The 24,146-nt window shown below is 50.4% G+C and overlaps 1 protein-coding gene across 1 annotated transcript in view; it reads left to right on the top strand.

Annotated features, from left to right (window-relative positions):
• Positions 1-23,925, top strand: part of Clic6 (chloride intracellular channel 6) — a 40,454-nt gene extending 16,529 nt beyond the window's left edge. Inside the window, exons 2-6 of the mRNA XM_076868626.2 lie at positions 15,551-15,660; positions 16,179-16,304; positions 17,302-17,408; positions 17,940-18,121; positions 23,764-23,925. Of these exons, the coding sequence (XP_076724741.2) occupies positions 15,551-15,660; positions 16,179-16,304; positions 17,302-17,408; positions 17,940-18,121; positions 23,764-23,925 (687 nt within the window). The remainder of the gene's footprint in view (positions 1-15,550; positions 15,661-16,178; positions 16,305-17,301; positions 17,409-17,939; positions 18,122-23,763) is intronic.
• The last annotated feature ends 221 nt before the right edge of the window (positions 23,926-24,146 follow it).

Here is a 24,146-nt window from a genome sequence, read left to right as displayed (position 1 = left end):
CAGCGTGGGGTGAGGTGGGAGTGAGGAGGCAGGTTCTGTTGAGGTGTAGAGTGAGAGCAAAGGCCTCCTTCCTTGGCCTAGCAAGACCGTCCCCACGCCCATCTCGAGGCCTCTCCTGGCCAGAGTCTTCCACATGTGGTTTCTGGGGCAGGGAGAGGGGAGAACCGAGAGAAGGGATTTGTCGGCTTTCTGCCTCCTCAGTGGCTCCCGACGCCTTCGGTGGCCGTGACCAGGCCCTGTCTTAGGAAGACATGGTCAGTGCTCCCTGCACCCGGCGTGTTTCGGGGAGGTCCAGCTTGGAGGAGCCCAGGCTAAGGGGCGTTGGGAGGGTCTTTGGTGTTTTCCTTTGGGGACTGGGAAAAGGGTGCAAATTAAAACCAGAGATGCTTCCGTAGTCCTTTGTTCAGAGCACACACCTTTCAGCATACGATCCACGCTATTTATTATTTATTTTTTTATTGTTTACTGAAAATTTTTATTTCTAGTCCACTTTTTTTTTTTTTTTTTAAATGTGAAAAGTGCTCTAACAAGTGCCTCATTTGGTGCTATACGGGATTTGAAGTCCTCCTTTTTTTCTGGGAACACACCCTTTGCCTGTGCCGGGGTGGCAGATGGGACCTTCTCCGGGGACTGCAGCCACTGAAGATTTTTCTTTTGGAAATTCTTAGGTTTGGTGAATGCCTTCAGACAGTTCCCTGTCCTTGTGGGCTCTGATGTTTCCTTGAAAGCGTTGTCATTTTGGATTCACCTCCGAGACAGGGTGAAAGTGTGCTCCTGGCCCCATCCTGACCCAGCCCTCCAGTTATGTGGCGAGACTAGTTCTGCGGCCTTACCCCAATCTTCCAACTTTCTGCTTCTTGGATCCATTGTAAAAGACGGCTCCGTGATTTCCTTCATCTGTTTCCTATTCATGGATCAGGAGAGCTTATTTGGAGGTTCCAGCAGGATCGGCTAGAACCTTGTATCTTCTCAAACAAATGACAGGTCTCCGGCGATGAAGGTGAAGGTCCGGCTCATGGCTCCATTAATGAGGGCACGTCGCCGCCTGGGTATGATCAGCCTCTGGAGGGCAGTGACATCACCTCAGATCACAGCTGGATGACCACTGCCTCCCGTTTTCTTCTGAATAGGGAGTATTTTCCTATTTACTGGCACACAAGAGAAATATGTGCAAGTTAGTTTACACAGCAAGATTTGGATGCTTCCTCTTTGAATTCCGGTTTCTCAGGCAGGCCTTACTTTGCTTTGTCCCTGACATCTGGCAGTTCTTCAGTTAACTGGGCTCACCCAGCGTGGACTTAGGATAATCAATGAGCCGTATAGAACCCAGTCTTCTTCCATGGTGTCCCTGGGTCCGTCTGCATGTGCGGGCGAAGCGACTCAGTACCCTGACCCTGGACAGCTGTGGCCATTATACAGTTTGCCACAAATCAGGGTCATTGGTTTCCGGTCCCTTAGCATGCCTGCCCCCTTTGAAAACAAGAGGCTTTGTTCCTCCCCCAGGTTGTGGACAGTTCTGTGATGCTGATCTCAGGCTGGCTTGGGGCGAGGGAAACACGCTCCCTTTGTCCCAGGGGTGAGGGTGGGGAGGGAGTCACCATATTTGCCAAAGAAAGCACGTGGCGTGAAGGTTTCTAACGAAGCCAGGGTGTTGGCCTTGGCTGTCCAGTTGGTGTTTATTCTTGTTTGGAGAGTAGCTGATCCTGTTGGGCCTGGGGCCAGGGACCTTCCCTTTGCATGGGTCAGTGCAGGCCAGAGTGGGACATGGGGAAGGTAGAGCTTCCAGATAATTCTGTGATGTCCTAAACACTTTCCAGTTGGGTTGCTAACCTCTACAGGGTGCCACTCTTTCTGCTCATTGTCAAAGCACAGATTTAGCAAATTAATTATCTCTGACCCAGGAGCCCTTGAACTTGTAAGGATGCAGCAATGACAAGGAAACATGAAATAAAGTCTGATGGTTAAAAACGGAGTAGTCACCCCTCTGAACACGGTTCCAGGAAACTTCTGTGATTTTCCTAAATGCCACTTTTTTTTTTTTTTTTTTGATCCTGGCTCCAATTTTCCTGCTTTTGAAACCAAAAGCCAACTTTTCCTGTTTTATATATAAAATGATTTTATGGACTCCTGGTTGATTGTGTGGAGAGTAGCTGATTCCCTTGGGCCTGGGACCAGGGACCTTCCCTTTGCATGGGTCAGTGCAGGCCAGAGTGGGACATGGGCAAGGTAGAGCTTTTTTGATTCTTTTGTCTCCTCTAACCGATGCAAAAAGGACAGGGTGGTTTGAGTCCAAAGCTTGTGAATCCTGAGGTTTAGGTTTGGTAGAGCAGGCTTAGCCCCAAGTCTCCATGGCTAGGAGAAAAGGCAGCATCTGGGGAACTTAGCAGATCCGTGCGGCAAAGGTTTCTTAAGCATGAAGATACAGGCAGAGTCTACCAAATTTGCATTTGAATGGAGAAATCCCACCACAGGGCACCATGGACCGCGCATGCTCTCTAGGCATTTATATCTGAGTTAGGAATTCTTCGTTTATTTGCTGTTCTTATGGAAGTTCTTCCATTAAGCAAGACAACTGCAGGAGAAATGAATTACCTAATTGGGAGTGGCTCTTGGTCTGTTTTTCCTTTTACCATGAAGCAAAAATAATAAACCACGAGATCGATTAAGAACTTCAGTGTTGGAAACCAAATCGACTTCGTCTCCGAGGTGGCTATTTTTCAGCATTCCAAGTGCTTTAATTTTAGATGGTGAATATTCTTCGTAGCTGCTGTGGCCAGCTGTAGTAGTTAACACTGCTTCTCAAAACCACTTCAAACCCCTGCAAGCACATCCTGACAAAGTGGGGACAAGAGCGTCCTCAGCCTTTGCCACTTCATCTGACGTCTGTGGGAAGGTGTCACCCGTGGCAAGTTGTAGAAAGTTCTGGAAAATGGACTTGTTCATTTTGTGTGTGAGGAAATGGACAGAGAATGTCTGCTTGTGGGAAGGTTAGTGGCCAGGGCCACTGGGGCCCTCTGGTTGTCCCTGGGGAAGGCCACCACCTGACAGACTATGGCGTTTTTCTAGATAGTTCTCTGAGATTCAGGCTTTCATAGAAAGTGTTGGAGACATTTTAAGACAGGTGGATACTCCCAGACCTCATAAATCCTCCCACAGGCAACCTTTGTGTCCTGCCTGAAAAGTTACCCACAAAGCTTCTGATTTCTGCCCTCTGGAGTATGAAAAAGAAAGCATTCCAAAATCCGCACTTGCCTCAAATCCCATCTCTTACTTCTGTTAAGAACCATTAAGATATTTCTGGACTAGTTTCAATTGGGACAAAAAGTGCTATAGAATCCCAGTTGCCAGCTGCAGAAAATTTTCATGTATTTTAATGACCAATACATGAAAATTTTGAGTTGGTTAAACTCAACTGAGTGTTTAAGGCCCCGGAATTTTCCCCTTTGAAAATAGATAGCCCCGGGCCTTTGGCTGCCTTAACACTTACAAACATCTGAGAGAAAATTGAAGGGAAAGCAGGTACTGCCCTCCCACAGAAGCGACTTGTTTCTGAAGCTTTGCAAAAAAGCCCAGAGAATTTTGAACAAATTGAGAACGTTGCACTTGAACACTTTTGCGGTTGATCACGACTTCTGTTTTAGGGTCTGCTCTGCCAGCGTTTGGGGTGACCCAGGTCCCTTACCTACTGTGTGCTTTCTCCTGGTCCCCGCCCCTAGTTCTTCAGTGAGAGTTGAGAAATAACGTACAAATCTTAAATTCTTATTTTCATAGCACAAACAAAGTCTGAACAGTCTGGCTTATGAACTCAGATTAAGACGTGTGCTCCCAGTTATGTTTGGGACAGGGGTCCACAGTGCATAGGACTGAAAGATGTCCCCCTAAGAGGGTTGTGGGGAGAGGGAGGCCAACTCGTCCTACTTTTCTCAGACTTTGCTGGTTTTAAAACGGAAAGTCCTAGGTAGCAGGAACTTGCTGAGTCCTGGGTAAATCTGGATGGTGAAGCCCCTGTGGGGGATAAAAAGTAGTGTCATTTTCTGTCATTTGGGATGGCAGTGGTCAGGATAAATCTGAAAGTGCACCTCAAGACCACCAGGGGGCGCCAACAGCATCTTCCAGTTTTTCCCCAGTTGGCCATTTGTGGGCAGGTCCTGGAAACCACAGTCAGGAACCAAGATTAAAGAAAGTGAACTTGTCCCAGGTAGAGCCCTTATCCTCTTGTGCATCTCTTCCCTGTTAAATTTTTGGACAGGGAGATTCTGAAATCCATCTTGCTAAATTAAAAAGTTGGGGGGAAAAGTTGACTGAATCCAACTAGAAAGCTCCATGGGTGTCTTGTCCTCCAGAGGCTGTGGCCCCAGAGGTGACAGGCAGGAACCAGCAGGCCTCCTGGAAGTTCAGGTCAAACAGTTACTGGAGTTCCCAAGTCCACACACAGGAGCCACAGTCTTGGCTTGATTGGTGGTGGGTTCAACACAGGGCTTCTTGGTGCCCGTGGTCATCATGCTAATCCCCGGCAGATGAGTGGAAAGACTCCATGCAGGAAACTTCTAGAGGCAGGCTGAGAGTTACCTGCTTCAGGGTTTATCCTTTTACATGACCATTTAGTTGACCCAAAGAGTTGCCTTGGGGAAAGGCCTTAAGGAAATCCAGCTGTATGAGTTTTCTTTTGCTGCTATAACAAATTACCACGGACTTGGAGGCTTTAAACCACTCAGATTCACTATCTTACAGTTCTGTTGGCGCTTAGCACTCTTGGGGCCAATGCAGGCCCTGGTCTTACCTGCCTTAGAAAAATTCCCGACTCACACTCTTTTGGCCAGTGACTGGAAGCTGATACATGGATTAGAGTGGATTAGTCAGGTCTTCTTGGAAGTCCCTGGCCCTGCCTGCCTTATTTGGAAGAAGAGGTGGAACCCTGGGCTCAAATTCCCAGCTCTGCAGGACTCTCTGGTTTCTGCAGGCAGATGCCAGCCTGGCTTGGCCTGCCAGGGTGCTGGGTGGGGGATGAGGGGTCTCTTGTTGGTTGGGATTGTACTCCAGGTGTGGGAGGGGGAGAGGCAAAGTCGATGTCATTGCCATGCTGACTTCTGGCAAGTGTATTCTAGAGCGGGAACAGAAGCTGTAGCCCGCAGCCACGGTCCACTGGGGCTGTCAAAAAATTCTTCCTTCTGCTGCCCCGGCACACAGAACCTTCATTTTTGGTGGCTCCCCACCCCCAGCCCCATTTTCTGTCGTAACTAATCTCTTTAGTGCTCTCCACTTGCTTCTGATATCTATTCTCTTATCATTTTAATAATGATTCCTGCAAGCTACCTGAGTCCTTGCTGAACAGGGATGGGCAAAACAAGTCAGCAAACTTCTGCTTCTCTGGGGAAGGCCCTACTGGAGGGAGACCGGGAGCTTGTCCATTTGCCCCGGGTGGGATGAAGAGGATGGGTTCTAGCTGACTGCCTGGGTTCACATTGTGCTGTGTGGCCTTGGGAAGTTTTTCTCCCTCTCTGGTCCTCAGTTTTTTCCACCTGTAAGCGGGGATAATGTCAGAACGTACGTCTGACAGGGTAACACAAGGAAAGTGCTTAGAAGAATGTGTGGTGAAATTAGTGCTACCACTACCACCACCACCACCACCACCATTATTATATATTTGTAACATCATATATGTATATATATATATATATATATATGTATTTGTAACAAAGTCGTTTTTGTTGTTGTTCACAACCACATTTTTAAGAGACAGAGAAGAGCCAGTGGTCTTCCTAAAGCCTCAGGTATCATATTTTTGAGAAGATGCATCTAATTATGTATCATCTTCTTTGAATGAGAGGTGGGCGCTGTGCCAAGGTGACAGGTAGGAATGGATACTTACCTTTCCAGCCCAACATTCCTGGCAGGAGGCACCCCCTCGGGGACGCCATCCCCCACTGGCTGCCAGTGGTGTGGGGGACGCCTGGAAGGTGTTCCTTCCCCACTTGGACAGAGGTTCAGATTTTTCTTTTTAATCTAAGGAGTTGTGTGGAGGATCAAAGAGAAACGGTGTCCTTTGTTGAGGGCAATTCAGGAATTTAAAACGGAGGAGGTCCCGGTTTGGGCAGTGTGTGTCACCCTGACGGGCACTCACCTCTGATTTCCCTGCTTGCCTGTTGCACTGAGCTGCAGCAGACTTTCTGCACAGACTGTCCCTGTATTAGCTGGCTCTCAACAGACTTAGAGCGGGGCTTCCATCTCCTCCCTGTAGATCTCAGACCCTGTTTGTTTGTCCTCTTGCCCACGGAGCTGAGCATTCCTTAACTTGGCTGTCACCTGCTTGGTGACATTCAAGGAATCCACTGTCCAACTGATCACTTTATCGATGCTGATGTTCTGGTGGAGGTGAAGCAGAGGTCTGTTTCTAGGTAACCCAGCCGGACTTAATTATGTCTCCCACTCAAAATAAGGGTCTCATCTGAGCCGACGATAGGGTGACCAGCTGTCCCAACTTACCCAGGACTTTCAGTTTTAAAATCAGGACAGTCTTGGGATTGGTCACCCAGCAACTGTCTTCTGAGATAGGTGGGAGAGGAGCGCCCAACAGGCAGGCTGGGAAGGTCTTTGGGGAGGGGAAGGCTGGGGTGGGCTGGGCCTGCAGGGGTCCTAGGGAGGGGGGTGTTCCTCCTGGGTCTTTGCGGAGTACCCCTGAAGAACATGAATGTGGGGTTGGCGCTGCAAGGAGACACCAGCGCCTTTCCCCATGGAGGCCCACCCCATGCCACCCTGTGGAGGATCACCAGGAGGGGACATTGGGGAACCCTTGGGTGCTGCACCAGGCAGAGCCCATGGCACTGTGAGTGGGATCCGGAGAAGGTGAGAGGTACCGATCAGACTTACAGAAAGAGACGTGGAGGACAAAGAGTTTACTTACCGTGGTGGCACAGGGGCAAGGAGCATTTTAGAAAGGTGGCCTGAGCTCATTATGGCTATGACAGTTACCCCAGAGAGGAGGATGGGGAGCAGAGTAACTGGCTTAACTGGCTGCTGTGGGAGGGGCAGGAGGGGGGAGGGAAGGACGAGGGGGTGGGGCAGGGAAGGGAGGTCCCGGAAGGAGGGCCCAGCCGACAGGCCCCTGTGTGCAGGCTTTGTTCTGTGGTTCACGTGTAACGGCCCATCTAATTTTCACCCAGTACTAAGGGGTAGGTGCCATTAGCCTTTCCTTCCAAATGAAGAGAGAGGCCCTGGCAGGTGGGCGACTTCTCTGGGCCCCTGGGAGCAATGGGTGGCACTCCAGCAGAATGACCCTGGGAGCCTGCCGTTTACCAGGATTAGCCTCGTCTGGGGACAGGAAAGACTAGGGAAGGGCTAGAAATGCCAGGTAGAGAGGGGTTCAGAGGCGGGAAGCGGCGCGAGTGAGCCACTGATCTCCAGGTAAAGAGGGGAGAGCCTGGTCTCCGTCCCGAGGACCTGAAGCTGCATCTGGTTTGGGAGAACAGGGGAGAGCCGGATCACCCCATCTTGCTTGCCTCTCTGGGCAGCCTGCTTAGCGTCTCTGAGCCTCAGTTCATTCATCTGTAAAACGGGAGGAATGACAGGACCCATCTTCCAAGATTTCGAGAGGATTAAATCTGACGACCTCCACACATGAATCAGACCCATATTGGAATCAGCCGGTAGACAGGGAGCTACTATCAGTTTGTTAAAAATCACCCGAGAAATTGCTGATTTTTGAAGGACATTCCTTCAAAAGATTCTCATTTGGCCAAGAAAGGGCGGGGCTGGTTTTCCTCTGGGCCATTTTGTCATGTGACTTGAGGTGGGTCTACCAAGCCCTTAGGTTGGACTCCAGTCCCCAGAGGGGAGTGGCCCCCTCTCCTCCCATTTATGGAATCCTCTTGCCCAGGGGACGGTGGGCAAGAGGCAGCTGCCCCTGCTCAGATTGCCTTAGCTCCAACTCCAAACTCTCAGACAGGAGACCAGCTTTTTCCTTTCACGGGCAGAGGGTTTGGTGTCAAGAATGCCTTGAGCTCATCAGCCTCCAAAGGTCAAGGTCAAGGCCAAGGTCAAGGTGTGTGCAGTTCTCTTGACCCTTCACTAGGAGATTCGTGTGGCCCCGGACATGAATGCCAGGCTAGGGTCTTGCATTTCTGCCTCCTGGCTGACGATCTGTTTGCTTTGCAATTAAGAAAAAGACTTTGGAGGGCTGGCGCTGTAGCGCAGTGGGAAAGTGCTTGCCTGGCATATATGAGGCACTGGGTTCGATCCTCAGTACCACATAAAAATAAACAAATGAAATAAAGGCATTCCATCCATCTACTATTACAAAAAAAAAAAAAAAAAAAGAAAGAAAGAGAGAAAAAGACTTTGGCTCTTAATTTCCACTTGGAGTAGGTATGGGATGTGTTCCTTTTTGGGAGAGAGAGAAAAAAAAAAATCAGTCATTCTTTTAGGATTCTACAGATTGGCATGAATATCCCGCTAATTGAGGCTTGTTAAAAAGTGCCCTGAATTCTATAATTGTCTGACCTGGGCTGTGCTCAGATTTGGAAGAGTAATGAGGGTGAAGCTGATGACGATAATGACAATAACAGCTCCCTTCATCGGGTGCCCGGGATGTTCTGGTGCACCAGGGATTAGAGCCCTGTTTTTTTAAAGCGGAGGAAGCCCAGCAGAACAAATGAATCGCCCAAGGCCACATCATTAGTCAGAGGTGAGGCCCATGTCCACTGGCTGTCCCTGGCCCCAATGCCTGCACCCATTGCCCTTGACCTTGGAAGAACCTTGCTGAAATTGGAAACGTTAACTTAGACACATGGAGAACATTGTAATTTAAAAAAAAAAATTATAGAATGACTCAAAATTAAGAAGTCGGGGGGTGTATTGAAATATTGGATATGAAGGCCCCACCATGGGCCAGCAGGGCGGGAAGGACTGGCTGCCACTGGCTCTGGCCTCTTGCCGGCTCTCTGTGGGTGATGTCTGAGCAGTGAGATTCGGTGAGTTTCAGGAAGGGAAACCATTCGTGGATAACCATCTCCCTGGGGTGGACCAGGCCCCAGGCCATTGGAGCAGGTGCTGTGGACCCTCAGTGTTTGGCTTCTTGTTTTTCTTTTGAGTGTTTCCTTTGTTCTAGGAATAGCCTGCGGGAGCGACCCTGATGAGTGAAGATGGGCCCCTGACCCCAGACGCCCGCCATGGCCAGGGTCAGAAAGAGATCCTAGTCTTCCCACCTGCTTTCACTGGGAAGCAAGAAAGACCCAACTGGACTGTCCCTGACTGTCCTGTGAGGCCCTCTTGCAGGAATGGGGCCGTCTCCCCTGGTCCTTGCCCACCGCACAGGGCCCAGAGGCAGGGGTGTCTCTGGGGCACGTGGGCAGGGACTCTCCGCGTGGCGGACTCTCTCTGTGTGGACTGCTGACCACCCCAGCTCCTCCAGGGCCTAGTTTGCAGCTCTCGTGTTCCACAAGGGGCTTCGGCCAGCGCTGCAGTCAGTTGCACCTGCAGTGAAATTGTGAGTGCCAAGGGAAGGGACCGACCCGGGAGGATGCGGGGAGCCCCGGGAGAGCTGGCTGTTTGTCTTGAGGGTCAGGCCTTGGCGCTGAGCTACGAAGTGCATGCTTGATCGCCACTTTCCAAAGCCAGTAAGGCCGTGGACCCAGGGATGAATTCATGGAGTTCGTAGGTGGGACTCAGAGGAGGGGAGGGAGTCCTACCCCTTCTCCACCTGATTTGCTCTAACTCCTTCCCTTGGGCCGGCCTGCGTTTGGCCTTCTCTGGGGTGAGCAGCTGCTGTGGCTTTTGTGTCCCCTCCTGAAGTCATGTGGCAATTTAATCGGGGGGTGATTAGGTCACAAGGGTTCCACCTCATGAATGCTGTCATCATGGGACTGGGTTGGTGGCTCTTGGCCACTCTCTGGCCAAGTGATGTCCTCCATGACGTTATGATGCGGCAGGAAGGCCCTCACCAGAGGCCAGCACCTCAACATCAGACTTACTGGACTCCAGAACGAGGAGAAATACATTTTTTTTCTTTTCATTATAAATCATCCAGGCTGTGGTATTCTGTGATAGCAGCAGAAAACTGACTAAGACAGCAGAGGGGAGTCCTGGCTGGCTCATGTGACCCCATGGCTTCTCTTTGAGGAGAAGACTGGCCACATTAAACCGTCCCCTGACTCTTTCTTCTTCTGGTGGCTACTGTCCTTGTTCAACCTGAAGTCCCCCCAGAACATCAGAGACAGCAGCCCATCATTCCTCGCTGATTTTCTCCACTCCCATGATGGCATCTAATCAAGCCACCACCCCTCAGGTCCCCAGGTCTTTCCCCCAGTTTATTCCGGGACTGAAGAATTTTTTGCACCTGGATGCAGGTCCTACCTCCCTGGCTGAAATCTGTTCATCAGAAAAAGAACTCACTGAATATTGCCAACTGATTTCCTCTTTCATCTCCCCTCTGCCGCCACCTTCAACTGTTTTTCATTATATTTGAGCAGAGTGGAGAACTTGCTTTATAGCAGGTGTTTACCATCTAGGCCCACACAGAAATCTCTAGAAAGAAGGTAGAACCAAGAAGTTGGGGGATCAAGGTGGTGGGTGTGGCCTACTCTAGGGGAAATGAGGGGTGGGATGCTGTGGGGCGGCTGAGGTTCTCTTGAGGGTCACCACCCCGTCAGGTCTGTGCTTGGATGTCTGGGTCTGTTTGGTCCTTCAAAGGCAGCAGTGGGCACCAGGTCATTTTGGTGGAAGGTGGTGGTGTGGGTGGTGCCCGGTACCAAGAACTCATCAGGGAGGTCATTGGCCTGAAGCAAAAGATGCTTATAGGAAATTAAAAATGCATCTTTTCCACACATTGGAGTGGAGTCGGTGTGGCAGATAAGTGGGAGAGGCTCTGATCTTGAAAGGGCCTGTGACGGGCACCAGCTGCTGACCTTGGCACTGCCCTTGGGACCCTTCCCATTCACGCTTTGGGGACTCCTGTGGGGGGTGGGGGGGGTGCAGGCTGGAACCTGGCAGAGTTCCCAACATTCTCAAAACCACAGCAGCCATCGGTTGCAAGCAGAGTTTCTCAGAATTTGCCTGAGGCATCCAGAATTCTTCTCTGCAGAATTGCTATTGCAGATGCTCAATAGAGTCAAAACTGAATGGCAAACATTCAGTCCCGGGTTATCCAAGTGCCTAGGTCTTTGCTGGAAACCGAGGACACTCTGATCTCTCAAACTGCCTAATTTGATTTTATCAGAAACGTATACATACAGAAACTTCCCCTGCAGGCTGAGAACCCTGCTGAGAAATGTTAGTCCAGAGTGCAATTAGCTGGGGGTGGGGGTGGGGGCGCGTGGATTCAGCATTGGAAAATAAAACTTCACAGGATGGAGCGTCCTGATGATGACAGCAGTGTCAGTTACTCTCTCCTAATATGCCTCTATTTATCCCATCATCTCCTCTGGTTAATGAACGCGACCTCGGGGCTCCGCTGCCATTATTGCTCCATAATGGGCCGTGGAGATGGCCTATCTTTGCCTTTATCCCTGCTGGCACCTCCTAGCACTGAAGCGCATTAAAGTAATAAAATTAGGCAGCAAGGCGTCCTCGTCACTCCCACCATGTTCCCGTAACCCCCTCATTTACAACAGACAGAGACAGGAAAAAAAAAATTTTTTAGAGCAATTTAAGATGAGGCAACTCTGGATATGTAAATCCTGTTTTATTGGCAGTCGCAGTAGCTAGTTAATTTTTCTAAAATGCCTGATGGCCTTTAGTTTGCTAGCCACGCTGGGACAAAATGAACAGGCGAACAGGTGAAGCTTCCATCACACTTCTAAGTCGGGGGTCTGCATCCCTGCAGAGCACCGTCCCGCCCTCTGGCCAGGTGTGTTGTCCCAGTCGCAGAGCACAGAAGCAGCCTGCTAAGTTTTTCCAGTTGGATGGCAGAGGCAGCTTTTTTTTTTGTTTTAAAGAAATCGATTGCTCCCAGCCCCACTAGTCCTTCCAAAGAAGCAGCAGCCAGACTTCAGGAAATGGTGAGGACAGTTGCAAGGAAACCGTGACTTGAGTTGGAGAGAACTGAGACAGAGCAAGGCAGAGAACGGTGCATCTGTTTATTCTCCAGATGCTGCTGCTCAGCGGCTGGGCAGGGGGAGGCCCTTTGTAGACACAGAGCTCTTTGTCAAGGTGAGCTTAGGGAGGACGGGGCAGGATGGCACGGAGCTCAGCAGGGATTTCGCGGCACTGAGGATGAGATCTACCAGGATTCCCAAGGCTGGGGAGGCAGGTTATCTTGGGAGGGAAACAACCGCCCCACTCTGCAGCACTGACTTTAGACTTTCCTGGGCTTAGTGTAGCTATTATAGATGTAAGAGGTTTCAAAGCTGCAGAGCAAGTCAGGACTGGCCAAACTATGTGGCTCTGTGTCCTTGTGCTTTCCTGCCCCTCCCCCTCTGCTTGGCTTGACTGCCCCAACCTGGGGGAGCTAAGCAGGCTGCAGGGGGGGGCGCGTAGCTGAAGAGGGCCCCCAAGCAGCAAGCTCCTGAGAGTTTTGCTGGCTCCTTCTCTGCTCCCCCTGGCTCTCTCTGCAGCAGGAGACACGGGGAAACTTTCAGGAGGGCCACAGGATGCAGGGCCCTGAGGCAGGAGTGGCCTCAGGTGGGCAATACAGGGCGGAGGTTCAGGTCTCTAGGGAGTGGTCATGAGAACTTGGATAGATGCACACCCGTCAGGCTCCTACCACTCCACAGACTGGCGCGTTCTCAGACCCTCCCTTGTAACAGGCCAACAGGCAAATAAATGCCTGTCTCCAGAAAGTGAGAGTGGGAGGAGCCGGGGAGGTGCGGAGCCCAGACTCTGGGGGACTCTGAATTCCGCCGTCCAGGGCTGTTGGCGCCTCGTCAGGTGGATTAAGTCTGGCTGTCATCTCCGTGTGTGTGCAGCTGTCTTTGCTAATGAGAAAGCTTTGGGAGTCTTCTTATCATTGGATCGTCCAGCTGGGGGGGGGATTCTCGTGGCTCTTCCTCACACATTGACAGTCCTCCTGGGCGTCATTGGCATTACCCTGAGTGACGGCCACACTTCTGCTGTGGATCTGGCCCCACCAGCATTACATCACCTTGGCTTCTTAAGAATTGAGATTGCTGGGCCCCGTACAAGAGGCCCCTGAATCCCACTCCCTTGATTTTTAAAAAAATAATATATATTTTTTTTATTGAGGCAAAAGTTAACATTCAGTAAGGACTCCAACCTTACACCTGGTAGCCATCACCTGGACCAGGTGGAGAGTGTTTCCACCACCCTGAGGGCTCCCTCCAGGGCACCATCCTAGGGTACCATCTTCCTAGGGCACCTGTGGTTCTGGGGTCACCCTCACAAGACTTTCCCTGAACTTGCACTTCAAGCCTGAGCTACATGGGACTCTTCTGCCTGTCCACGTTGTGCTGGTGGGAGGTGGCCACGCTGCTGTGTGCTGTGACAGCTCGTTGTTTTGTGTTGTGCCGTGGTATCCTCTTGTCTGTCTGGGCCACAGCTGGCCTGCTCATTTTGCTGTGATGGAATATGGGTCGTGTCCAGGTTTTGGCTGTTCTACTAAAGCTGCAAAGAACATTGGTGTAAGTTCTTTGGGTGCCCATAAGCACTCGTTTCTTTCTGGAATGGAATTACTGTGTCACAGGGTTAATGTGTGCTTAACTCTGGTAAGAGCTACAGTTCACCCCAGTAGCACTCCCGACACCAGTTGGTGCTACCTGACACCAGGTGGTGTCATTCATGGGAATGACAGTCACTCTGCATTTTTGTAGGTGTTGTCAGACCTTTAGATTCTAGCCACCTGGCAGGTGCACGGTGGCACCTCCTGTTGGCATGGCCCCAGTGCCTGATGGTGTTCAGAACCTTTCATGTACTCGTTGGCCCCTTGGGTTCCCTGTCTTGGGAAGGCTGATCAAGTTTCTTAAAAATTGGGTTGTCTACTGTTTATCCTCTTTATCCGCAGGGACATTCATGAATGGTCTTTTGTCCATTGATCAGTCATTAATAACCTCTCCAGGTTTCTTAGGAACGCCAGAGTCAGGGAATCAGCTCCGGGGTACTCTTGAAGTTGTCTAATTCTCCTGAGCCATCTTTTTTCTTTCCTTCACTTTGCAAACAAGCAGTTCACTTGCTGCCTCCTGTCTTCCTGTTGTTGTCTACCTGTAACGGTGTGGTGTTCTTAACTTTCTTTTGTTTGTATATGGCAGAAATGGACTTCGAGTATTGAATGTGGCTAGGCTTTTGTAATTAAAGGCTGGCTGGGTGTGGGCATGAAGTATTAGTCTGTTTTCTGTTGCAATAACAAAATGCCTGAGGCTGGTGGGGACTGTATAAAGAAAAGAGGCTTATTTAGCTCACAGTTCTGTAGTCCCATGAGCATGGCACTGGCATCTGCTTGGCTCTGATGAGGGCCTTGTGACAGATGGCATCACATGCAGGTCACCTGGTGAGACAAGAGTCCGGGAAGCAGGGAGGGCCTGGTCTTGCTGTCTTTATACTGACTTGCTGTCATGAGAACTCATTCTGATAGTTAGTCCCTTCTGAGCCTGTGTCCCAGTGACTTCCTCACTTTCCACGGGGCCCTACTTCTTTAAAGGTTCCACACCAGCTCCCAACACTGCCACACTGGGGCCCAGACTCCCCGACGTGAGCGTCTGGAGCACAAATGTGTCCAAGCCACAGCAGAAACAAGGGCGTGTTCAAGCCACCCCCCACCCCCACCCCTTGCCTTTTTAGCAGCGTGTTGTGTTATCAGTGCCCTGACCGGGCCAGAGGTTTGCGAGGTAGAAGAGATGGAAAGGGAAGAAGAGTTCGGAACGTCCCTTGTTATCTTTTGTTCTCTCACTAGGAATTGCAAAGCCCCACAACCATCTTCCCCAACACCTGCCTTGGCCTTCTGCAGGAGCCCCAGGGGTTCATGGGGTTTCAGTGTCTGCGTTGGGGTGTGGGTGGAGTCGCCTGCCCTGGGTCACTGGGAAGGGGTGGTTTTACATCCCTCCGCCTCAGGACCAACCGGGTGATGCTCTGTCTCCTTGGTCCAAGTGCTTCCTGCCTCCTGTCTCCCACCCCCATGAGTCAGAGAGGGGAGAGGCCAGTCTTGCTGTGTGCACGGATGTTCCAGCTCCCATAATCCCAAGCTGGTCCCAGGAGGAGCTCCGTAGAGACTGGCAGAGCTGGCAGCACGGTGCAGGCTGGCTTTAAAGCAAGCTCACGGGAAGGAGGAGTCGTGCCTCCCTTGGAGAGGAGCACGTCACGGAGGGAGGAAGAGGGTGTCCTTCTTTTTTGCCTTTGCTAATGGAGGGAGATCCCGCTCCCTGCTCTTCCCTCTGTGAACTGCTGTTCTGAGGCCCAGGGAGGCAGGAAGTGGTGAGGGGGGCGGGAAGGAGGGAAAGTCTGTCCTTCCCTCCCCCCCACACCCACCTCTACCGTGCCCTAGATCCCAAGTTAAAATGGCCTCAGAAGGCTGCTCAGAGTGTCATGAGCACTGACAAACATTCACGATGACCGTGGGTCCACACTTATCACGGTGAGACTGGCTCAGATCAAGACCTCTTTCCATGTGCAGGCCGGGTACGATGGGGAGAGCATTGGAAATTGCCCATTTTCTCAGCGTCTCTTTATGATTCTCTGGCTCAAGGGCGTTATATTCAATGTGACGACGGTGGACCTGAAAAGGTAAGATGAGCCTCTGCGTTGCTGAAAGAATGGAACCTGATCCCCCCACCGCCACCCAACAGGTATTCGTGTCCCTAGGACCCGTGGGCGAGATCACAGGTGTGTCCATCCTCGGCAGGAGCCGGAAGTGGAGCCTGGACATGGGCCAAGCAGCGTAGCTCTCAGAGCAGCTGGGCTGTCGTCAGGAAGGAGTGGGAGTTGGTGACCCTAAGGCACCTGCTGTCCCACTTAGGGATCAGCCGTGTACCTCTAGATGCCTGGCTGAGCAATGCTCCCCAGCTAAGGACACTGGCAAAGTTAACCCTTCCACCTCTGTATCCAGAAAGGGGCCACAAAGGAGCAAATCCAGCCTGTCGTTTATCAACGTGTGTCTTCACGTTTGTCACCAGGAAGCCCTTTTGTAAACGCACAGTCTTACGAAAATTCTGAAGGACGTGTCTGTTAAGTTGGGGAGGACACTGCTAAGCCTTGGGAGTGACTCAAGGCTACGCGCACAGTCTGATGCTCCCTCTCCCTAGGAAACCCGCGGACCTGCAGAACCTGGCTCCCGGAACGAACCCACCTTTTATGACTTTTGATGGTGAAGTCAAGACGGATGTGAATAAGATCGAGGAGTTCTTGGAGGAGAAGCTGGCTCCCCCGAGGTAGGCCTCCAAAAACCACTCCTCACAGCCTGCAGGCGCTTGACCCCCTTCACAGACCGATTGACGGGTTTGGTTCTGCGGGTTTGGTTCTCTGTGGCCCCGGCACTCCCTTCTTTTGTCATGAGGGGCCACAGGAGGCACAGGGCCAGATCAGGAACCTTGAGTTAAGGTAGCTTGGGTGTCACTGCTCTGTGCCCACAGCTTGCCCCTTCACGTGGGATGGCAGGAGGTGGGGGGAGGTGTCCACGGTGTGAAGCTCATCAGCTTTCCATCACTATCACAAGACGCTTGAGGTAATCACCGTCATATGGGAAAAGGTTTATTTTGGCTCATGGTTTCAGAGGTTTCCGTCCATGGTTGCTGAGCCCTGCTGCTTTGGACTGTGGTCAGCACAGTGCATCATGGCAGCAGAGGCCTGTTTACCTCACGGTGGCCAGGAGCCAAAGTGCGAGGAAGAGGAGGGGCCAGGGTCCCAATATCCCCTTCAAGGGCAAGTCCCCAGTGACCCAGCTCCCTCCCACTAAGCCCCATGTCCTAAAGGTTCCACCACCTCCCAATGGTGTCACCGGCCACAGACCAAGTCTTTAACATGGGCCTTTGGAGGAATTTAGATCCCAAACAAGCAGTCAGCCGTCCCTCAGATTCGCTGCTGGCAGGCAAGGGGTGAGTTAGGATGAAGCACCATGGAGCAGTGGACGGGAAGGAACCTTCTAGTCTATCTCCTCCACTGGACTAGACGGGAAGTCCAGTTAAGGCCAGCGAGGCCTCCCCATACTCTTGGTCCCAGGACTGGTCATTGTCAGGGCCCAAACTCTCAGTCCAGTGTGATTCCTCCAACTTGTGTTTCTTCTCAACCTTGAAAATGAAAAAAAATCAGGAAAACGGCCAAGGAGGGGTTTCCATTTTTATATCCTCCAGAGAAAGACAGTTCCCCTTGGTGTGTTAGGCTGACCCAAACACTGCGTACCTGTGATCCTCCAATTTTGAACTTTCCAAGGTACCCTAAGCTGGGGCCCCAACACCCTGAATCCAACTCAGCAGGAAATGACGTGTTTGCCAAATTCTCGGCGTTTATTAAAAATACCAAGAAGGATGCCCACGAGAGTGAGTACCTCCCATCTTCCCGTCCTGTTCCACATGGACCTCCGCGCGGCTTCCCAGTCAGACCTGGGCCCTGAGGGTAGAGATGGGAGTCTGGAAATGAGGAAGAAACACTCCACCCTCCGCTCCGCACCTGGGTTTCAAGACACTGATGGGTTCTTCTAGGGGCTGGGAACCGGGAGATAGCATTAGGGGAAAAATTCACCTTCCGGGTATTTCCTGGTGCACCCCAGAGTGGTTTTAAATGGGGCCCACCCCACGGGAGCTTTCCATGAGTATCTTATTTCATTTTATTTTTTGGATAAATGGATGCATTCCAGAAGTTGCCAGTTGTGTAGATAGCAGGGTAATTCTTCAGGGGGAGTGAGTTGTCATTCAGATACTGCCTCCTCCTCTATGTCCCTCCGTCCCCATGCCCATCCCCGGCTGTCCCTGTCAGGAAGGAGCGGCGTCAGCCACCTTCCTTCATTGCTAGTGAAAAGTGGCACCCCGTGGCACGGCCTGTCTTAGTGATTTCTTGCCTTTCTGTTTCAGTTTATGAAAAGAACCTGCTGCGGGCCCTGAAGAAGCTGGACAATTACTTGACTAGTCCCCTGCCGGATGAAATCAATGCCTACAGCACGGAGGAGGTGGCTGCTTCCGGGAGGAAGTTCCTGGACGGGGATGAGCTCACGCTGGCCGACTGCAACCTCTTACCCAAGCTCCATATCATAAAGGTCTGTCTTTCCTCCCCAGACCCGTGCTCCATGCCTGAATGAGGCTTTGCTGTGTGTTGTTTCGACTTGTGTTTGGGCCAGGCGTTCCGACCATCTGAAGTGTGGACTCTTGAATGGAAAACGAGCTCGTTTCCGTTCGAGGTGGCCAAGCCACAAGTTTCAGATACAGGAACAGAGGGTCCCAAATGTTCCCTTGAGGTACCTGTGAACTTGGCCCCCGTCCCTCTGTCCTCGCTGCTCTTGTCCGTCTGACCTTCGCGGCCTGAGGAAAAGTTACACTGAAGGAATCTGGGGAGGAGCAGGGGGTCTCCTTGGCTTGAGGCCTGGAGGTGATGTCTGGAAGCTGGGGCTGTTTAACTGTGACCTCAGTCCACTGTGGATGACGTAAGACAGCTCCCTGACTTGGCCCCTGCCATGGTTGGTGCTGTCTTCCCACGATGGGAGGGTTGTGGGTCCTAAGTTACTGGGATCTGAAGACTTCTTAGTTCTCCAGTGTTAGAAGAAATGAGAACTAAATTGGGGGCTTTTTAGACATTTAAGTCCTCCAATCTGACTGACTAAACCAGGACTTCCAGGGGCAGCCCCGGGGTTTCTGGGCAGAGAGCCCCCAGCTTGGACTCCTGGGTGGCTGCCGTCTCTCAGCAGTGCTCTCAGCCTCTCTAGCACTTAGGGAGGTTGATCTTGTCATTGTTTCTATTGCCGGGTTCTTGGTAGCCTCAGATACCTCAGGGAGAAGCTGATGCTTTGTTCTCGGGCATCTTGGTGATTACAATCCCACCAGGTGCAGAGCAAGGTCCTTGGCATCAGCCCATCACCTTGGGGTGATGGGCGAGTCACAGGAAGCGCAAGTCTGTGCTCTAACAGCGCGTTTAATCGACGCCTGGAATGACGCTTCAGGTTCGCCTGGTCTGTGGCGCTGTTCCGGGGGGCCACCAGCGTCCTTCCTGGCTGCTCCACTCCCTAGCCTTGCCACTTTCTCTCTTAACTGCATCTCTTCTTTCCGCCTCTTTGCCCTCTTTGTCTTGCCCTGTTTACCTCCTCTTCTCTTGCACCCGTCATGCTTGAGGGATAGCAACTCCAAATGCAGGTCTGGAGATGACGCAGATCCCTCAAGGGAGTGTCCTTTCGATAGCTTTGCCACTGCCCTGGTCTCCGACCTCTAACTGAAGCAACTGAGTCCCCTAAAAGCTGCTGAATTTGGGAACAGCTTTCCAACAGGTATTTATGTCACTGTGTTTCAACTTAGTCCCTTTCAGCGAATGCGTTTTGGCGTTTGCTGTGTAAGCAGTGCTCGCAGAGGCACACACAGCCTGAGCAAGGAGAATATCCCAATCCGCGTCAGTTGCCACTTGGTGAGCGCCTGTGGAAAACACTGCTTCACATTTCAGTAGAAGAGGTGAGCTTCGGAGTGAGAGAAAGCAGCCATGGCTCAGGATAAGACCTAGCTGCAAAATCTTTAAAGCCATTTAGCACTCAAGATCCCAAACGGCTTAATGATCTTCCAGGATGGAGTACTCTGAAAGGAAATGAGAATCAATCTAGGGGAATTATGGTAAAAGATGAGAGCGAAGGGATTTATAATTTATTCCCCTTCCTGAAACCCAGAAAAAACAATATAAAAAAAAATAGAATATTAGCTTCATCTTTTATAAAAGGACCAGCGAAGACAGATCGCCCACTGAAGACTAAGAAGCCTCATTCAGGGTGAGCTGCCTCAGGGTCAGGGAAGAGGGGACAGGCATCTGGAGCCTTTGGAACCGTGCTCTCTGGGAGGAGGAGTGGAAGGACGGATGGAGGGCCATCTTTCCAGCCTGTGACCCAGCCAGGTACAGCTTGGAGGGGAGATGGAGCAGGAGGAGAGAAGGAAGTGGTATTCTGCTTGGTCACTGCCCATCAGAGAAAAGAAACAAGCCCCCAAACCAGTCGAGATTGTAAGTGGCTGAAGCTTCATTTTCAGCCATGGGGACCTCCTGCCTAATCTTCGAGGAGAAGGTGCCCTTTCTCTGCCCTAATCTGATCCCAGCTCACCTCAGCGTGCCCTGCTATGCCCTCGGGGACAGGGCAGGGCACAGTGTTTGGAGGTTGAGGGCACACACCCCAATCAATCTGCCACCTGCCCTGTCGACCTTCCTTTTTACCTTCTGCACTAAAAAAAAAGTTCTTCCCGGTTCCGAGGATGGAACCCAGGGCCTTCCCCATGCCAGGCAGGTGCTCTACCAGGAGCCTCACCGTGGTCAGATGGTAAGTCTTCCTTGATGAAAGGTGATTAGAAACCAGGAAGAATCCAAGTGGGACCTCTGTGCCCCTGTGAGATGACAGGGGAGAGGAAAAGGATAACGAGAAGGAACGGAGGAAAGGAAGAAGGCAGAGGCGAGCGGACACGTGAGGAAGACCTTTTCCAGTCAATGAAAGAACATTCCAGATTTCCTACAGGCTCAGGACATGAAAGAGAAAGCTCAAAGACAAGACACAAGATGTTTCCACGGCAGGGTGGAAATCAGGCTGGCAGAGCGTACGGCCAAATGCAAACACAGAGAAAGTACACGCAGAGAAGAAGGTCCTGTTGGGAGCAGCAAAAGGCAGCGAGAAGACGTCCAGAAGGCAGCCAGGGATTCGGAGGCTGGGTCCGGAAGGTCATCCAAAACCAGGAGGAGAAGAACCAAAGGGACCAAGGGGGTTCGAGGGTTCCCAGGTGCACACAGCGGAAACAGGAGAACAGAGAAAGAAAATGGAAAAAGAAAAATTTAAAGGGAGGGGGTGCAGTTTCAAGGAGATAATTAGTTTAATAAAGAACAACCAGTGCCTCTGCTTTAAATTATGGGCCTTGTTTAGGGAAATACAGCCCAGAACGTCAGCACAGTAAGACACATATGAGGCTCTATTGAGCTAGGAGAAGTCAAAAGAACCTTCTGGGCACTGACTTTTTTCCATTTTCCATTGTTATAAGGAAATACCTGAAGCTGGGCCACGAAGGAAGCAAAGAAGTTTATTTAGTTCTCCGTTTTGGAGATTCTAGGGCCTGGTGTGGGCCTTGGCTTGGCTCTGGTGAGGCCTCCAAGGCAGCACTGGTGAGAGTGTGCGAGGAGAAGAGGTCACAGGGTGGGACAGGAAGCCAGAGAGCAAGAGGGGCCAGCCTTGTTCTTTTATAATAACCTTCTTGAGAGAACGAATGAGTCACATGAGAATTGCCTGATCTATTCTGGGGGCAGTTCCCCCAGTGGTCTTCTACCAGGCCCCTCCTCTTAAAGGTCCCTCAATCCTTCCCCACCGAGGCCCACGCTTCCCACACAGGAACCTTTGGATGACACACCCGAACCGTATTCAAACCGTAGCAGACAGTAATGATGATCATAGTCATAATCACCATAATCATAATAATGGTAAAGCAAGGACCTGCAAAGGGGTGAAATTCAGATCGACCTCAAATATCTTCATGACATTAAAAATAAGAAAGATCATAAAATAGAGGTTAGCATCTGTAAAGAATTAAGGGACAGACTGGGATGTATGATATAAGAATTTTACAAATGGGGCAAATTGCAATTCCTACCTTAGACTTCAAGTTTCAGTAACATAAGCAATCTTAAGCCATTTAACAGTGTTCACAAGAAAATAAGAAGCAGAAGTCGTTGGGCAGTGAAGATATTTAGCAAAGAAATTTAAGAGGGAAAAATATCAAAAAGTCAGTTTAGTGACCAATTTTTAGTAAAATTTCTGCTACTAGTGAAAAAGTGAATTCCGTAAATAATGGCAGGGGGAAGAAAGCTTAGCATTTTCATGCTCTGATTTGTCTTTAGAACCCCACATGGGCCTTAAGGGGCATTGCTGGCCAGCTCCTGGCTCATTACAGTTGTGCTGGGGCAGTGGGCAAAGGTATGTTTTCTCCATATTGTGGAATAGATCCCTGAAGTTCCTTGCTAAAATAAAAACAAAAATAAAATAAAATAGCTATATGGTGAAATAAAATGATTATCAAAATAAGAATCTAGGAACAGAGAAGCTGTGTGATATAGAAGGACAGATGATGAAGAACCTATTTGGTCTTAAAATTGTATTAAGACCAAACAGCAATAACAGCAACAGAATAGTCAGAAGGTAGCAAACCTGGATGTTATAGTCATTGGAAGGAGGATAAGGGAGTAGAAATGGAAAGAAGTGTAGACACATGAATCCCCGCATTTGTCCTTGACAGGAGGCAACAGACAGCGTGTAAAGTTGACAAGGGTTAAAATGAACTGCAGACCCTCTGAGTTACCAGAAAGGGAGAAACACACATGAATCACACAGAACAGAAAGAAGACAAAGAATCACATTCAGAAAATAGAAAACAAGATTCCATCAATGAGAGGAACACTACTCGGCAAACTTACTCAGAAATGTTAACATAAAAAGGTAGAGAAAAGCAAACCAAGCAAATGTGGACAAAGGAAAACAGACTGCTTAACATCAACATCAGGCCTTCTGACGTTGTCTGGTCCTGATTTGCTGCTGGTCTCCAGAAGCTCAGAAGTAAGTCCCGAAGATCTGATTGGTGGTTGATCCCTTGCTTGCCTCATTCAGACATCCCAGGGATGAGAGATGACAAAGCAGAACTGACCTCTTGTAGGTCTGGTTCCCTGCCACAAGTTGAATTGTTTCTACCCCCTCCCCAAATTCCTATGTTGGGGTTCTAAGCCCCTGTATCTCAGGATCTGACCTCATTTGGCAGTTGGGTCTTTGCAGAAGAAATAAGTTGAGATGAAGTCGTACTGAAGTGGGGTGGAGTCTACTCCCATCTGACTGATGTCCTTGCAAAAAGGTGGGGGGACCTGAGACAGATTTGCATGCAGGGAGAACGCTGTGTGAGACCCGAGTCACGCTGCCACAGGAACTGCAGGAGCTAGGAGAGCAACTGCACAGACCCTTCCCTGAGCCTGCAGAGGAGTAGGGCCCTCTGATATCCTGGTTTTGATTTCCAGGGCTGTGAGAGAATACATTTCTGTTGTTCTTAGCTACCGAGTTTGTGGTACTTGTTATGGCAGCTTGAGCAAACTGATGTGACCTCAGTGACACGCCCTTCCTCTGTTGGTCACACTCATTTGCCCTTTCTTACACCCATTAACTCCATCAGGGGAGGGATTCATGTCTTGTTTTGCTCATGAAACTATCCCATCTGTCTGGTGGGTCCACAAATGATCTGCTCAGTGGCAGAATGATGGAGACCTGTGGGATTCACACACAGGTATTCAGGATTGCAGTAGCAAGGCTTAGTAAGTAGGAAAAAGAGAGCACTTTACAGCGCTCCTGGCGCCATCTAACACTGAGAGTTCATCATGAATCTTTATGTACCAAAAGACCCAGTAGCAGAATGCGTGAAAAGAACACTGTCCCATACACAGGGACAAACCAACTGGCCGACGGAGTGCAGGGCAGTTTGATGGGCAGGACTGCAGGAGCTACCATTTGGTATTGAGTACTTCCACTGCCTTTCCTGTACTCAAGATGTCCCTTATTCAAAGTCACAGTGCCCCTGTGGGTAGCCCCAATGACTGTGGGATGACATCAGGAATTGAGTTAACCTGCGTCCAGAGAATGGATGGTCTGATTTGATGGCCTACGTAAGTGGATTTCCCCTTACTGATCATTTCCTTCTTTGTTTTCAGATTGTGGCCAAGAAATACAGAGATTTTGAGTTTCCTTCTGAAATGACCGGCATCTGGAGATACTTGGACAATGCTTACGCTAGGGATGAGTTCACCAACACGTGTCCCGCCGACCAGGAGATCGAACATGCGTATTCAGATGTTGCAAAAAGAATGAAGTGAAACGGGGGTGCTTCCTGTCTTGTTTCTCAGAGGAATGAGCTAGGTTTCCAAAAGAGCGTGTTTTCATGCACTTCCCTCAATAACTGTCTTTTGCAAAGTAACGTCTAGAGCGGGACCCGCTAAATGGCAAATGATACGTGGCCTCATGATTTGTCAACTCATTGGCAAACTTTAATATGCCAGTGCCTTTTGTTAAACACACCAGTTGCCTAGTCTATATT

The sequence above is a fragment of the Callospermophilus lateralis genome, chromosome 10 (genome assembly GCF_048772815.1).
Source record: "Callospermophilus lateralis isolate mCalLat2 chromosome 10, mCalLat2.hap1, whole genome shotgun sequence".
Classification (NCBI taxonomy): Eukaryota; Metazoa; Chordata; class Mammalia; order Rodentia; family Sciuridae; genus Callospermophilus; species Callospermophilus lateralis.
The sequence above is the reverse complement of the archived record's forward strand: the minus strand, read 5'-3'. Positions and strand labels throughout refer to the sequence as shown.